General features: G+C 34.5%; 1 protein-coding gene across 1 annotated transcript in view; it reads right to left on the bottom strand.

The window, feature by feature from the left end:
* USH2A (usherin) overlaps positions 1-15,253 on the bottom strand; it is a 399,365-nt gene that overhangs the window by 338,814 nt on the left and 45,298 nt on the right. The window contains exons 9-10 of the mRNA XM_085300119.1: positions 7,107-7,302; positions 6,196-6,326 (exon numbers count right to left, since the gene is read on the bottom strand). Of these exons, the coding sequence (XP_085156245.1) occupies positions 6,196-6,326; positions 7,107-7,302 (327 nt within the window). The remainder of the gene's footprint in view (positions 1-6,195; positions 6,327-7,106; positions 7,303-15,253) is intronic.

Genomic DNA, 15,253 nt, shown 5'->3' with positions numbered 1-15,253 from the left:
AGTAGCAGTTTCATCACATTCAGATGCAGAATATGCATGCCTCTAAATTGACCTTTTAATAGGGTAAAAAGTGATGCTAGAAAAATAAACATAGTTCTTCAGGATAAGGGAGAAATATTGGCTAATCAAGGAATCTAATTCAGATTTTATYCAGCAACAAGTCAATGAAATCCTTTGGAGATTTCCCTATAAAAATTTACTCCTTCAATCTTACTATTGTGTAGAAAAGTGTCTTTCATTTCTAATGGATACAAGCGCCAACTGGTTTCTAGGTTCTAAGAGGAATTATAAACTTTAATGGTGGCTAGAGAAAAGTATAGAAAACTAAAAGTTATCAGACTGCTTCCCAATAGAACTGAAAATAGGTTCCTACTTTCCCATGCTACAATTAGAGCAATTGTAAGTAATTCAACTGGTAGCTATCTGCCACAATGATTTCAGTCTTAGAAAAAAGGTCAAATAGAGAAAGGAAAAAAATGTATAGGCAAGACAAAAGAAAGAGGGGGGCCTCTAACTTTATTCACAAATGACCATCATGTATTTTCACTTAACTATTTCACTCCTGCCTTAGCTACAAGTGACTAGAAAAATCTYTCCATTCTACTGCTTCAGCCATTCTCCTGTCAATACGGATATCAGGATAAGAGATATCTATTGGAATTTAGCCTCTGAAATAAAGAGCAACAAATAAAATTCTGTAATCYCACTTTGATCCTGCCCTCTATTGTAAGGATGGTATTATAAGTAGGTCTGAATACCAAGTATGGAAAATATACTGCTATAATGTATCCCATATTGCACAGATTTTATACTTCCTATGCTGTATATACATCTAATTGCTGTGTGGAATTTTAAAGGAAAAGTTGAGAAATATTCTCCATATAAAACCATTAAAATGAGGTAAAAAACTAAAAAACTAGGAAGGGAGAAAGTGTAGGGTTCGGTAATTGTCTGCCCTTAGTGCTAAACTCTTCAATATTTTCATTAGTAGACTGTGAAGAAAGAGCAGGGAAGAGGCTCGGAAGCCTCTCGGATTGCAGCAGCTCTGAAGGCAGGACAAGCATTCCCAGGGCCCAGGGGTCACCGACAGACCTTAAGGGCCCCGACCAGCCTCGCCTGGAGCCTCCCCAGCGCCCCGGGCTCAGGGGCCTGGAGCTCCAGCTAAGCTCAGGCCCGAGCACCCAGCCCTTGCCTGAGCCACACTGCGGGTGTACGCGTCTCCTTGACAGGCTCCTCGGACTCACGTTGTGGTCATGTCTCCAGCTGCTCCAGACTGGGCCCCCTGGATGGACCCTGGAGCTGCTTTATTACTTTGCTCTGCCTGGGGCTGTTGGCGGACCCTGGTACGCAGCTCTGCCTGTCCCGTTGAGGTGCTGCAGGACTGCGCCCTGCTTGGGGAGGGTCCTGCTGGGCTGTCACTGGCCGTCAGGGGGTAGATTCTCAAAATCATTTTTACATTGTTCACAAATATTCTGAAGTCAGTAAAGATGACATAAATATAGAAGTTCAAAATCCAACAGGTATCAAGGAGAGATCAAATGTGAAAAAAAGAAAAATTATGCGGAAACAATAATGCAGAAAATAAGCTGGAAATGATATTGGACTGCTGCAAGTTAAATATGAATAAACAATATAATACCACTCCAGAAAAGGTAAATGTCATTCTGGGATGTATTAAAATGAAATCTCATATGCAAGACATTAGAAGGAAAGGTAAGGCTTCAGCTCAAATACTGCCTGGTTTTGAATAGCAAGAGACAGAAATTAGAGAAAGTGCAGGAAAAAGCAATAAAAGTAATAAGGAAATTCAGAAAATTGATTTAAAGAACTGGAATTCTAGCTAAGAAAAAAAAAATGAAGGCACACTTGCACTCTCAAAAGCCTATTTCTGACCCAAGCAGTAAGTAGATAGATATAACTCCTGCATTAACACAACCATCTTAGTACTAAAGCACTTATTAAAAAAAAAATTCTGTCTAGATTGTCCTTCATGAAAATGAATCTAGCACAGCATTATTACCAAATGGTAGTGTATCTTGGGACCTCAGAAACAAAAGACACTAATGCTGAGTTAGCATATATCCCTTGCGTTATTTATAATTTAGGTGTAAAATACATATTAGTCCCATATTCTTGAATGTAAATGGTTATAGAAAGTTTTCAAGCAATTTTCTCCTGCATAAATCTCAGGTACAGTATCATTGTCCTTAATCAGAAGGAAGACCGCTTCAGACTTCTGAATGTTAGACACACCTAGCAGTTCAGCAGTTTAATTTTTCAGACCGTATTCATTAATCTTTAACTGGGGGWCATTTTAGTCCAATCTTTCACATCTAGAATCACAAAATCAGGAGGATTCTGAGGAGTCTGTTCAAGAACCTTCCCAATGTCCAGTTACTGAAATAAGAGCTTAAGAAGAGATATAAATATCCAGATAGAATTCCACAGAATTCATTCCATTGAATGTTATTGTATTGAGTTGTACCCTCAATAATAAACTATTTAGCCAAAGTATTCACATAGTAAAGATTCAAAACATACATTTTATGGCCTCAGAAATTTATCTTCTAAGTACTTAAAATATTGTTGGTCAGAGGCATTTGTACTCCTTATTCTATTCCTTGTATCTGTTGACTGAAATGCCCTTAATTTGTTGCTTTAGCAGGCATTCTTTCCCTTTTATCACAGATTTCAGTTATTTATTTATTACCAATCACAACAAATAGGTTGAAAAATATGTAGGTGGAAATATGAGAACAGAGAAATGCTCATTTTAATTTTGGATCAAAGAATTTTTCAACTTGTTCAGATACTCCCAATATTTTTTTGAGAAATAAAAATGCTACTTGTTTTAAGATACATATACAGATACCTAGATATAATCTATGTTTTTAATATTGGCCAATTGTAAGTTAGGTTTTCCATTATATTATAAAAACCTCAAAATTCTGAGGGAAAAAAAATAGAAAGTTCAAATGAGCAATACTTAAGGGGCATACAGAAAGGCAAACTCTAAAGCTTGATCAAATGCTTATTGTGGTAGCATGACATGTTTTTGCTTGACTCCTCAGAGAAAATATTTTGTTCACTTTGATGTCTTAAAAAGGATTTTTGTGTAACATGAGTCAGGACAACTACTATGCTGGCAGAAGGCAATTAAACCTTTGCAACTCCAGCTAATATCCTCTGCAGTATAGTACAGCTTCTTTGTACCAATAGGTATAGGGTACATACTTATTTGCAAGTTATGAGTAATTTAAAAAATACACACAGAAAAAGATAGGAGAGGAAAGATACCTGAACTCAGTGAGACTAGAATGGTGACTTCCAAACAACAGGTAAAAAAGCAATGGCAGCACTTTCAGCTCTGCCTAGAAACAAAAGCCCTGGAAAAGAGTGCTTTCTTCATGTCATTATATATGGCATATTATAACAGAATCATGAAAGGACTACAAACTGCTGTGCTTGACTGAATATATAAGCACTTGTAGATCAGTCTAGGTAAAAGGAAGTGCAGGAAAATGAGTCAAGGATTGTGGTGTGAGGGTCAGAATAAATTAATCTCCAGCTCTCCATACAGAACATAAATGATCGCATTAGCAGTACTCTGGCAGCATTTTCTATCGTGTGAATGATTGGGGAGAATGGAAGAAAGCTCACAATTCTTTTTTCACTTTCAAAGCTTTGGTACCCTAATTAATTCATCTGGACTTTGTGATTGTTTGAATTATCTCGTGCCAAAAGTTCACAAAGAGGATGTAACCAACACGTGCCTTCTCTGTACTCATTGTAGGTCAATGACCAGCACAGAAGTTAAAAAAAAAAAAAAAARAAARAGAGAGAGAGAGAGAGAGAGAAAGGAAAAAAAGATACAGACCCTTTAAGCAAACTGTAGCAATTATCTGTCTTGTACCCACCAGTTTCAATGGAAGTTTTCTCACTACAAAAGAAGTGCCTAATGAACTGCTCTTGGGTGTGCTACTACACCCCTCTTCTAAAACCCCAGTCACCAGGCTGTAACACAGTTTTTAAACCGGTAGTCTGCAAGTGAAATTACACATAAGTGACCCAGTGATGCATGAGAATTGAGAACCTATGAAACTGAGAAATACTAAACATCTGCATGTATTTCCTAGCAAGCACAAACAGGTGAACAGAATATGCATAAAGTTTTCATCATCAGTTAAAAGAAAAGAGATGGTACTAGCAGTGTTACAGTAAGCTCTTCTACCCATTTTGTAAATTATCTACATTAAGATTGCTACATTTGATGGGTAAATAGTCTGTATGATTCAACAGATTAATTTGTGATTTAATGGATTAATTTTGTAACTCGGTATCTCTTGGAACTTAGTGGCAACAACTGGCACTTCACAGAAAGAAAAAATCTTGATGAACTGCAGAAAATGGTAAAATACGCAGTAAAAGTGTGTTCTGTACCATTTTTGGCATATTTCCTTGAAAATTATCATTGTGACGTGACAATTAATTTTCATGAGTAGGGTCCTTATTTCTTATGATTCCATCTTCCACAGGTCAAATCTGGAAACACTTCCTTCAATGATGCCTTCCTATTTCATGTAATTCATTTCAGCCTTTAGTCTTCAGCCGTATTAATCTATTCTTTAATGCCTCTTAATCATTTCTCTCCGCACTGCTTCTACTGCAGCAGTCAATTGATGCTTTATTGAGCAGTTTCCTCCATTTCTCCCATTTTATCTCCCAAATCGTACTCACAGACTTGATCTTCATCATTAACTTTTTGGTACATTTTACTGTTAAATTTGTAATTTCTGTAAGTTCGTAAACTACTCCTCCTTTAATTATTAATGCCAGCTACAGTTGTTTTAGGTTAATCAGAAACCACGAACATGCAGATCAGCATTTGTTTTCATTTTCCCTACACCTTACAAAAATAGCCCTAACATGACATCTGGGGTTTTCAAGGCTTTTTCATTTCTGTAATGTTGCCAAAAAACGTGATCTTCAAAAAAAAAAAAAAAAAAAAAAAAAAAACTAAATTCATTTTATTTGTGGCCACAGGGGATTATTTTTAAAAACAGTGTGCTAAAGTTGCATACCACTCAGCATATGCACCCATTCCCACGAGTTCTGTGAAGACACACGGAGTCAAACTGGGCATGCATTTGTACCACTGGAGTACCAAGGATGAGAATAAAACAGGTCCACACAAGCTTACTATTAAATCAAATGCAATTAATAACAAGATACACCACAGAACAAATGCGAGAGATGAATTATTTTATGAAAAGAAGTTTGGAGAAAAGATGAAACAGGGAATGTAGCAATAAGCTTAAAAAATGGTCTAACTCAAATCCTTTTAAAACATTTTAAAAATACATTTCAAACAAAGAGGCAATTCCTAACACTACTTGGATTTTCACCAAGAACAGTATGTGATTAGAAAATGACTGTAATGCATTTGTGATGTACTTTCAAGATTTCAGACATTTGAGATTTCCTGCTAACTATTCTCCATAGGCATGTACAGAAAAAAAGTTCACAAACACAGAATTTTATAAAACGTATCTAGATTCAGTACAATGATTTATCATTCTTACATTGTTACTGAACATTATTTTAGCAGACGCTCCAGTAGGTGTTTTGAAAGCTAGTTAGACTTATGAGCAGACTGTATGTCTTGCTTGTCAATGAGGTCCATAGACTTAAAAAGCATATCTGATGTTTTTTTCCTCTTTTCAGCTATCTTCACTTTTTTTGTTTAAATGGACTTTATGAATTATATGGTACATGGATCTTTGTATGCATTACAGGGAAAATTAGCTTAATTTTAGTTCAATTTCAGGCTCACCTTATTGTCTAAATTTTCAAAATCTGATGGTAATTTTAAGACAGCAGCAAGATCTTGTAAAACACTCAAAAACTGGATTGAGAACATTTGTACTTTGTCTCCCCAAATCACTAATTCACTTCTGAAAATTCATATGGCATCTTTTCTGTCTTTTTTGATCCAGATGAATTCTACAACAGCACACCTCAAATTGTTTTTTGTGTTTTGCTGTCTTTCAGTCTCTAATGCAAAGTCAAGAGCCATTTTGAACTTAAGCGATTTTTATAAAGTACTTACCATCTAAATACATTTTGCATAATCTTGCTGCTACAAACTCAGCTAATTAAAATACTTTGCTATTATTCTATGTTAAGGCTACTTACATTATCACACAGGAGGCTCTTATTTTTGGTGCCTGTTGCRTAACAGTCACAGGGTTTGCAAACATCAATGGCTGAAAGATCTGCACCTGCTTGTCTGTAATGGAAATCTTTGCACAGCTCACAGTTTCTTCCTGCATGAAGGAAAGGTTATGCATTATGGCTTCCAATTCATTAAAATTAGCTGTATAATTCAAAATTAAAGACTCTATTCCTTTGAGAGAATTCTATAATTTTCAGGACGTCCATTTTAATGCACCTTTCATCTCTACCTGCCAATTTAGTGATCCAGAGCATATGAAACAATGAACCTGTTACAAACTATGTTTTACTCCATTAAACTTCCATCTGTTATATAATACCACACTTTTATAAAAGCTGTGCCATGTGAATGCCTATACATTTTTTTGGAAAAATTACTGTTGAACCTGAAACTTTCCTTTCTTCCCTTAGCTAGACAAAGCCAAGAAATGGAAATAGAAGAGAAGTGTAAGAAGGCATTCAAATACACTACTTCCACAGCATACGAACATTTACTCAATAAGCAAAATTTGATATTACAGCAAAAATTGACAATACTTTTTATATATTATCTATTAAACTGCGTTGATTAGAAGGACTTGATATTCTAGATTAAAATGTCCTAGCACATATAATGGAAACAACTTTAAAACTATACACTATAATTGTCTATTGAAATGTCTTCTGCATGGAAGGACAAGACCGAATTTAGCGGTATTTTCCTGCAGCTTAAATATTGACACAATTCTAACCAGTGCACTACCTGGACACTTCAAAAATACATATACATAAAAATATTCTGAGATGTCAGCCATTAAACAATAGTAATTTCAGCTGATAGAAGACTCAACAAAAAAGTGACTGCAGAACAAACGTTCTCTTTTGCGACTTACCTGCTGTGTTGTGTTGACAGTTATCACATACTCCCCCACCGCCTCTGTAGTATTCCTGAGGAAAAGGGTCCATCGTTAAGTCATAGTGGCAGCTTACTGCATGGCTGTAACACTGACAGGGTTTGCAATTATAGGCATGAACTTGGTCACCTGGACGAAAAGGCTTGTCGTTATACAATGGCAAACAGCGATCACACTGAAATTAAAAAAAAAAAAGACAGACTACTGCTTTATATTGGTAAGAAAATTCTTATAGTCTCTGTACTCACATCTTGTTTTATATGCTTTTTCCTCCATTTACACAATGGAAAAAAAAAGAAAAAAAAAGRTACTTTACCTTTTCAAATGAACAGGAAGTGAAAGAGAATTAAAAAAAAAGTTATTTCCCTGTATACTGTGACCAGGTTTAGCTCAGTTGGTTAGTGTGGTGCTGCTAACGCCAAGGTCATGGATTCAATCCCATATGGGGCTATGCTGAGGGCCAGACTAGATGATCTCCAGAGGTCTCTTCCAACCTTACCACTCTATGATTCTATTACTTTAACAACAAATTAAGATCAATGAAGATGCAGAGAAGACTGCAATTTTAAGTATTCGGATACTCAGCACAGGCTGAAGACCTGGGATTCAAATTTAATTTAAACTCTAAAGATGCAAAATAGTGCCTATCAGGTTCAAAGTACAAGTGATATATATATATGTATATATATATATACACACACACATACATACACTTTTTTGCATCTATTTGGAGGCATTTTAAATGATGCCCATTGTTGTACTTTATAAAGGTACAGATACTGTTTTACCTTCTGGATGAAACAAAAAATCCTACTATGCCCAAATACATGGTGGATCATGCCGTACAGAGTATCTGAAATGACAGTGCTCTTTAATGTGCATTTATCTTACAAGTTTAAAAAACAAGAAAATCTCTACAGATATCAACTTATATTTGAAATATGAAATCAATGGAATATGAGGAAAACAGACTCACTGCTTAAATAAAAACCTAAAACTATCTTTTCTTCAGTTCTTTTCAAATTTATTCAAATAAAATATTTCTTTAAAAAAAATCAGGTAAAAACCAAAGGCTAGTGAAATTCAACTGTTTTAATTAACTTAAATCCAACCAAAAAAACAAGTATTTAGGTAGTCCAGGAGTAACACCAAAGTTCAGTTTTTATTTAGATGAATTCACAATGTTGCTTTCCAAGCCAAGCTTTGTGAATACGAACTGAGAATAATCTTCGGTTTGCAACAGACTCTACAAGGCATCAAGGAGAAAATTTATTATGCCAATTGGTACATCAAGAACTAAAAATAAATTAAAWTTTTAAAGCATTTTGAACAATTACATTCTATTTATTCTGAACAATACAAATAATGTTTACAGAATTGGCTCAAATAATTGTAGAAGTTGACACCGGAGAAATATTTATTTACAAGAAATTTTGTAATGTAACTGGTATTACTAAAATTTTATTCTTCCTCCATTAGTGGTGCTTTGCTGGGTCTTAGAGACAAAAATATATTACAATTATTATTTCCATCTTTCGGAAACAGTCTAAGAGAAGTTTCTAAAAGAAACAGTGAGAGAAAAAGAACAGGTTTCAGGATGAAAAGTAGTCAAGTCTTCGCTTCAGACCTTGAACCCTGACCTTTGTTTATAGAAGAATCACTACTTAATCATGATTATCGCAGTTTCAGTATACCAGGAGGAATATGTTGGCTGTAAGTGTTACACAAGGTTCACAGCTGAACTCTTTTCAAGTCCTTCCCTCATTCACATCCACCACTCTTCTCTCTCATCACTCCCTCTCTCTGTACATTGAGGAAAATCAGCATTATCATCAACTTGAGATGAATGTTCGTTCAGGCATCACATAACTTAGAAGCACAAGAAAGAAACCCGACCTCTGAGAAAAACCATCCCACTTCCTCATCTTAGTATGTCAATGGAAATGCATCTTCCGTGATAGGAAAATGGAGTACAGAAACAGCTACCAACCTGGCAAACCAGAATTTCCATTTATGCATGGTTAGCCTCATAGATGCTGACAGTATTCATAATTTCAATTCAGATCTAATCTCAGATCAGTTACAAATGCACAACTGTGTTTACACCTAACGATAAAACACACTAGTAGTAAGAAGTCAGCAAAAAAGATGGCATTTGATTACATAGTGTGAAAACTATGTATGTTTTGGGCTTTTAAATGACAGTCATTCAAAAATTGTCAATGATTGTCAAACATGCACTGTTCTAGCAGTTCTATTGTATTAATTAGAAATGTGCACCGGACCCCTGCTTCATCTTGTAGCATTTGCAAAACTTTATTAGAATAAGAACTGCATTTAACTTTCAGACTTGCTGCATTTAACTTTCAGTTTTGGMAGAAAGATGATGAATACATGATAATCCTCAGGTTTGCATTCACCGAATTTAACTTGGCATTTTTGAAAGCATAATTGTTGAGGTTTTCAAAGGTATCTAGAGAATTCAGATTTCCATTCTTGGCTATTATATACAAGATGGGTAAGTAAGYTCCCTGCAAAAGTCTTCAACAAAATCTGAAAAAAATTCCTGAGGCAGAAAAAAAAAAGAATACTAATTCTTGACAAYACAGTCCTTTCTTCATGAGATAACAGTATAAAAAATACAACACACTGATGCCCTCTTTATCTTTTGCATTTAGGCCCTTCAGAAAACACGTTAAATATATGGCTTGGTTTGTGGACAAAAATATGTGCATCTTCTTGACTATTAGTGTCACAGTGTCTGAACCACTCTCCTTTTCTGACAACTGAAACAGTTTTCTGAGAAAATATATTACATGAAGCCAGATGGTCAAAATACCTAGCTTATCTTGGCTAATGAATTCAGGATTTTTGATTAATCTTATGATTAAAAACTTATTTATCAAAATTTCTGAATCCAGTATATTTATGTAAAGATCACCAGAGACTTTAGCCTGAGCATATATGTGCCAATTTTCTTATTAATCACTATGAACGTAGAGGACAGTGCCTACAAAGAAATATTCAACAAATAATGAAGTACTTCAGAAGGCAACAGTAACAGTCCTATAAGACTTTAAGTAAGTTGTGATTAATTAGATCCTTCTACTTTAGAACAAAGATATCAGAACTGTTCTACCCTGCTGCTTACCTCTGGGTGGCATCCTTTTTTCTTATGCTATGTTAATGTAGAATTCATTCCATTTGATTTTTCTCTGTTCTGTGCAGTAGATACTATCTCACATCTGTCCGTCAAAGTTCTGTTGCAATAACTAATATATATACATACGTATYTATAATACATGTCTATAATATGTCATTAACTATACAAATAGATTTAAAAGTCTGCTGACGTGAGATATTATATCAAGATCATAACACCATCTTCTCAGATCTTTTCAAATGCTATCTTGTCATTGAAAAACACCATTATGTATATTGCCCAACCATGTCTATTTAAGCTGCCCTGTAAGTGTTCACTGGAATAGGATAGCTAATGACAATGTATTTTTTCTACAAGATCACAGACTATGCCCTAAATGAACAGTATACTTTCACTGTTTGGCTTCATTAATCAAACAAATATGGGTTCTAGGCTGTATCTATTCCAGAGTAGCTTAACCTTGCTATGAAGACAGCCTCCTTACCTCCGTCACGGCTTTTCTACAGCATCCTCATTACAGCATTTAACTATTTGGCAAGACTACACATTAGACAGAGCTTTGAGCTATATCTGTTTCTTGTGAACTCTCTGAAGAAAAACAAAAGGCTTTTAAATTCAAAAAGTTGGGTTTTATAAGGGAAAAAAAAATTTAGAACACTCCAAGTGACTCTAAATGACTAGGAAAGATAGAATAAAAAGGATGTCATACAGTTTTAGAAACTAAACACAGTCCATAACAGATGGTTTACAAGTATCATATGCAAAACAATATTCTGCTAAAAGATACTATAGTTGCTTTGCAAAGACAAAGTGACACACACAGAACTAGACTGACAAAGAACATAAGATCTGCCATTTTGTATGCCAAATTCTGATAATGAGACAACTGAGATCTCCTAAACATTGCTGCAGATGCTGTCAGGCAGCATAAGATATATTTCTAGTAAAGTCCTCTTTCATCTGTGCTTTCTTTGGAGAAGTTACAAGCAGCCACACTAAGTCCAACAAAATCAAGATGTGTGCATTCCAACTGTTGGGCTGCTCAGTAAATTAATAAATGCTTGACGTGTCTGGGAATAAAAATTCAAAGCTATTTTCAAATCAGGTATCCCCTCCTCCTAAGTTTCATTTGGACCCCAATCTCATAGGACTTTTATTAAAGAGAGAGGGGTAAGAAATCTATGCTTATTTTACCCTCTGTCTAATTTGAAATAAGGTTTTGAAGTCCGTTCTTCTATAATGCTGGAGAGCATTGTAGTTGCAGTTTATTAGGTATACTAGGGTTAAATTTCTGTTCTAAGGAAGCTGTCACATGAGATTTTTTTAATAATACTTTTAATAGGGTATAGAGAAAAAAAACAGTGAGATTGGCCAATCACTTCAGCCCTCATATTCAATTTGGAAAAAAAGAAAACACAGATAAATTCAATACATGTGGCACTATGAATTATAACAGCTACTCTCAATAACAGTGAAACAYTAGTCCAGTTTTCTTTCAATTTCTCTGTATGTTAGAAGAAATAAATACCCTGGACTGGAACAGACTTCCTAACTGCTGTTATGTAACACTGACAACCATAATGCTAGCTGCCACCTGACTACAGCCTCACACCTATTATTAAGTAAAAATTACAACCATCAGATCGAAAGGCATAACACAATTCCTTCGGCATATCAACATCTGTGGATAGATCACATGAGGCACCTAAGACAGCAACAAGCTCTTTCAGTATTTCAATAACGCTTGCACACAAGTTGTTTTAGAAGCCTGACTTTCAAATTGTGAAATTACACTAGTAGTCCAAGCATGGATACATGGACAAACCACTAACTTCCACAGACATGTCAAAATTTTCAGGGATACACTGGGCTAGATGCCTTTTACAMTTGCCATTTCAGTCAACTATTTGTCAGCTTGATTCTTTTCCTATTTATTCTGATAAAATCAGTTTTCTCCAAGGTTTGTCCCTGGATACACAAATTATGACACAGACTTTACCAAAAAGCCTATGACTGTAAGCTAGAAACCTTTGTCATTAAGTGAATGACAACTTACTATAGCTAATGTTTACAGTTCTTCAGGTAGTATGCATCCTTACTTTTACATGATGATATAGATTGTCTCTTAACTAAGATTTAACTAGATTCTTCTATAACACAAAAAGGCTTAATAATCCAGTTCTTGGTATATCAACAATGCCACATTCAGTTTCAGACAGCAGATGTTTAAGAGCATTACTTATTTATATTGAAAACGCTGAAGACTTCAAGCCATTACTGTATGCAATCACTCTCATACTTCCTTTTATACCTTATTGCACACATATCAGAGTTGCTTTGATGTCTTTTAATTTCTATTTTCTCTACTATTTCTCTCCCTATAATATATATATATTTCTATATATATTTATTTTGCCTTTATATTTCTGTCTAAAGTTCTCTATAACTAATTTAAAGAACGTTCTCTATTGTAAGCTAAGGCTGATGTGACAGATGGTCTTGCTTTTTCACGGGCAATTTCCAATTTTTCATGTGACATTGTGAAAAGATTTTTCAATATATTACTCTTGTTTATAAATTAGTCTTTGTATATAAACGTTTCCAAGATCAGAATTCTACTCTTCATGCCTCAGTTTCCATTTGTATAAAACTGACCTATTTCCCAAACTAATAAACACAGCATTTACAGAATAAATTCTAAATGAAGAAGCTGAACTTTTTTTTCATCAGATGAGACACACGTTCTTTGAGAATTTATTTCTTATTCTTTTTCAACCTGGTCTCTCGACATCTGCAGATCATTCTCAAGAGTTCCCTTCTTCTATCATCCCAGTCCTACCCACTTATTTCTTCATCAAAACATTGCAAAATATATATAAAGACAGACAAAGAAATTCCCTTTGGGATGTCAAATTTCATAACATGATGCAAATGATTAAGATTTCCATTTGTAATGAATTATGCAATTTTCAGTTTATTATGCAATTTTAAGTTTGGTATTGCTTTGCTGAGCAACAGCTACCCAGATGTATACATCAGATAAATTCAAAATTTTAGCTCTAATTTTAGCTAAGCAAGTGTAGCRAATGTAAACGTGACAAGGACATACTTTGCCATATGCTAAGAGCTTGTCAGGGAGCCTCAGATTTCTGTTCTAAGATGGTCAACAAAAATAWTTTTCCTATACTCCAGCTGTGGTGACTCACTCACTATTAGCACAGGCCCAAGTTAAATGCTCTTTGGTCACAGTGCAACTCCAACTCACCAATAATGTGTATATATTTGGAAAGTTCCTTCATGTCTAATTCATTGGATTGGGACCCTTAGAACCACAAAGATAATTCTATAAAACAGAATTATATAAATACCAAATACCAATGACAGAAAAATCAGGATGGATTTTGTTTTTGCCTTTAAGTGTTTACCTTACCAAATATATAATATACACACACACACACACACACACATATATCTCAAAACCTTTAAGCTGTTTGGATTTCATCTAAATCTCTGGTAGAATTCAAAGTAGTTGGTGATATATTTGCAAATACTACTTCTATTTTATTTCACCTTTAGCAGATATGGACATCATCATTAAGGAATGAGAAAAATAGAATTAAATAATGTCCTTATTCTTCTCCAAATGAATGCGGTTAATTCAATCATTAAGACTTACAGTGCACATACACCAAATCAAAAATGTGAAACTTACTTAATGGAACAACCCATTAACATTGACAGAAAATATCTGATAAGGTAGATACATCATTAAAATGTATTTGGTTTGTTTTCACACAGTACCACAAGTCTTGCAAGAGTGCTTGGTGAACTTCCAGATCTTATTAAATATTTATAATTAATCCCTACAAAGTAACATTTCACAGTGTGTGTTCTAATTAAAGGGACATTGTCAAATTGAATTTTTTTTCTAAGTTGATGCACCTAAAAACTTTGGTTTTCTGTTCAAATAACATTTAGACAGTAGATTATATTTCTTTCTTTTAAAAAAAATAGAAAACTAAGATCCTCTACTTAATTTTACAAACATCTTTCACATGATTCTAAGCACAATATCAAATACATTCAGGGTAACATTTTTTGCCCCTTAACTTTTACATTTAGGCACACATTGGTTGCTTTTTGATGCCAGTTTAGTTTCAGCTTTGCCATTCCTTTTGCTATTATGTAACCCTTTGTTAACTTTTAGAAAGTGCATTTCCACCACACACAAAGGTAGCAAGGAACACAACATTTATTCATGACAGAAATCTAACCTTCAGTGAGACTGTGGAATTGTTTCCTTTGATGTAATTCATTCCTCCTTAACCTCAACTTCATAATTCTTTATTTTTGAGATGAATAATTATCAATAATAAATTTGGTGAAATGTCTTCAGTTAAAATATTCTCATATGTCAGCAGTCAATGTGGCAAGTTCAAGACTTGACTATGGGATTTTAAAGTTGACATTGCCCTGGAATTACTACTGTGTAGCAATATATTTGTTCTGCTTTAACTTGGACAAGCAGCAAGCCAAACACATCAAACACACTAATTTTTCAAATCTTACAGTTTCGTCACACTGTAATGCAGACTATGATAGTGAGTGGTTCATAGCTCAATCTGAAAGCTAGAATTTCTCAATGGCAAGTGGTTTTATCACATAGCAGAGAAAAAGTACATTCCCCAATTCACAAAAGTGCAATATAATTACTGCAAGCCATATGAGGTGCCCTAAGGCTAGCAATTACAGAAATACATAGTGATAAAAACTATACTGTATTTCAATTAACTTCAGTTGAAGTTTACAAATTTATAAATATGGTATAATTCAAAATATGATATACTTTCCAAAACATGCACGTATTTGGGAAGAAAATCCAAGTGAAAACACTTTGCCAAAGGAGAAGTTTCTAGACTGCCACAAGCAACTTAATGTAGTTTTCCAATTTGCCTTAGCATGT

The sequence above is a fragment of the Rhea americana genome, unplaced genomic scaffold (assembly GCF_003343005.1).
Source record: "Rhea americana isolate MKP2758 unplaced genomic scaffold, rheAme1 scaffold_160, whole genome shotgun sequence".
Taxonomy (NCBI): domain Eukaryota; kingdom Metazoa; phylum Chordata; class Aves; order Rheiformes; family Rheidae; genus Rhea; species Rhea americana.
The sequence above is the reverse complement of the archived record's forward strand: the minus strand, read 5'-3'. Positions and strand labels throughout refer to the sequence as shown.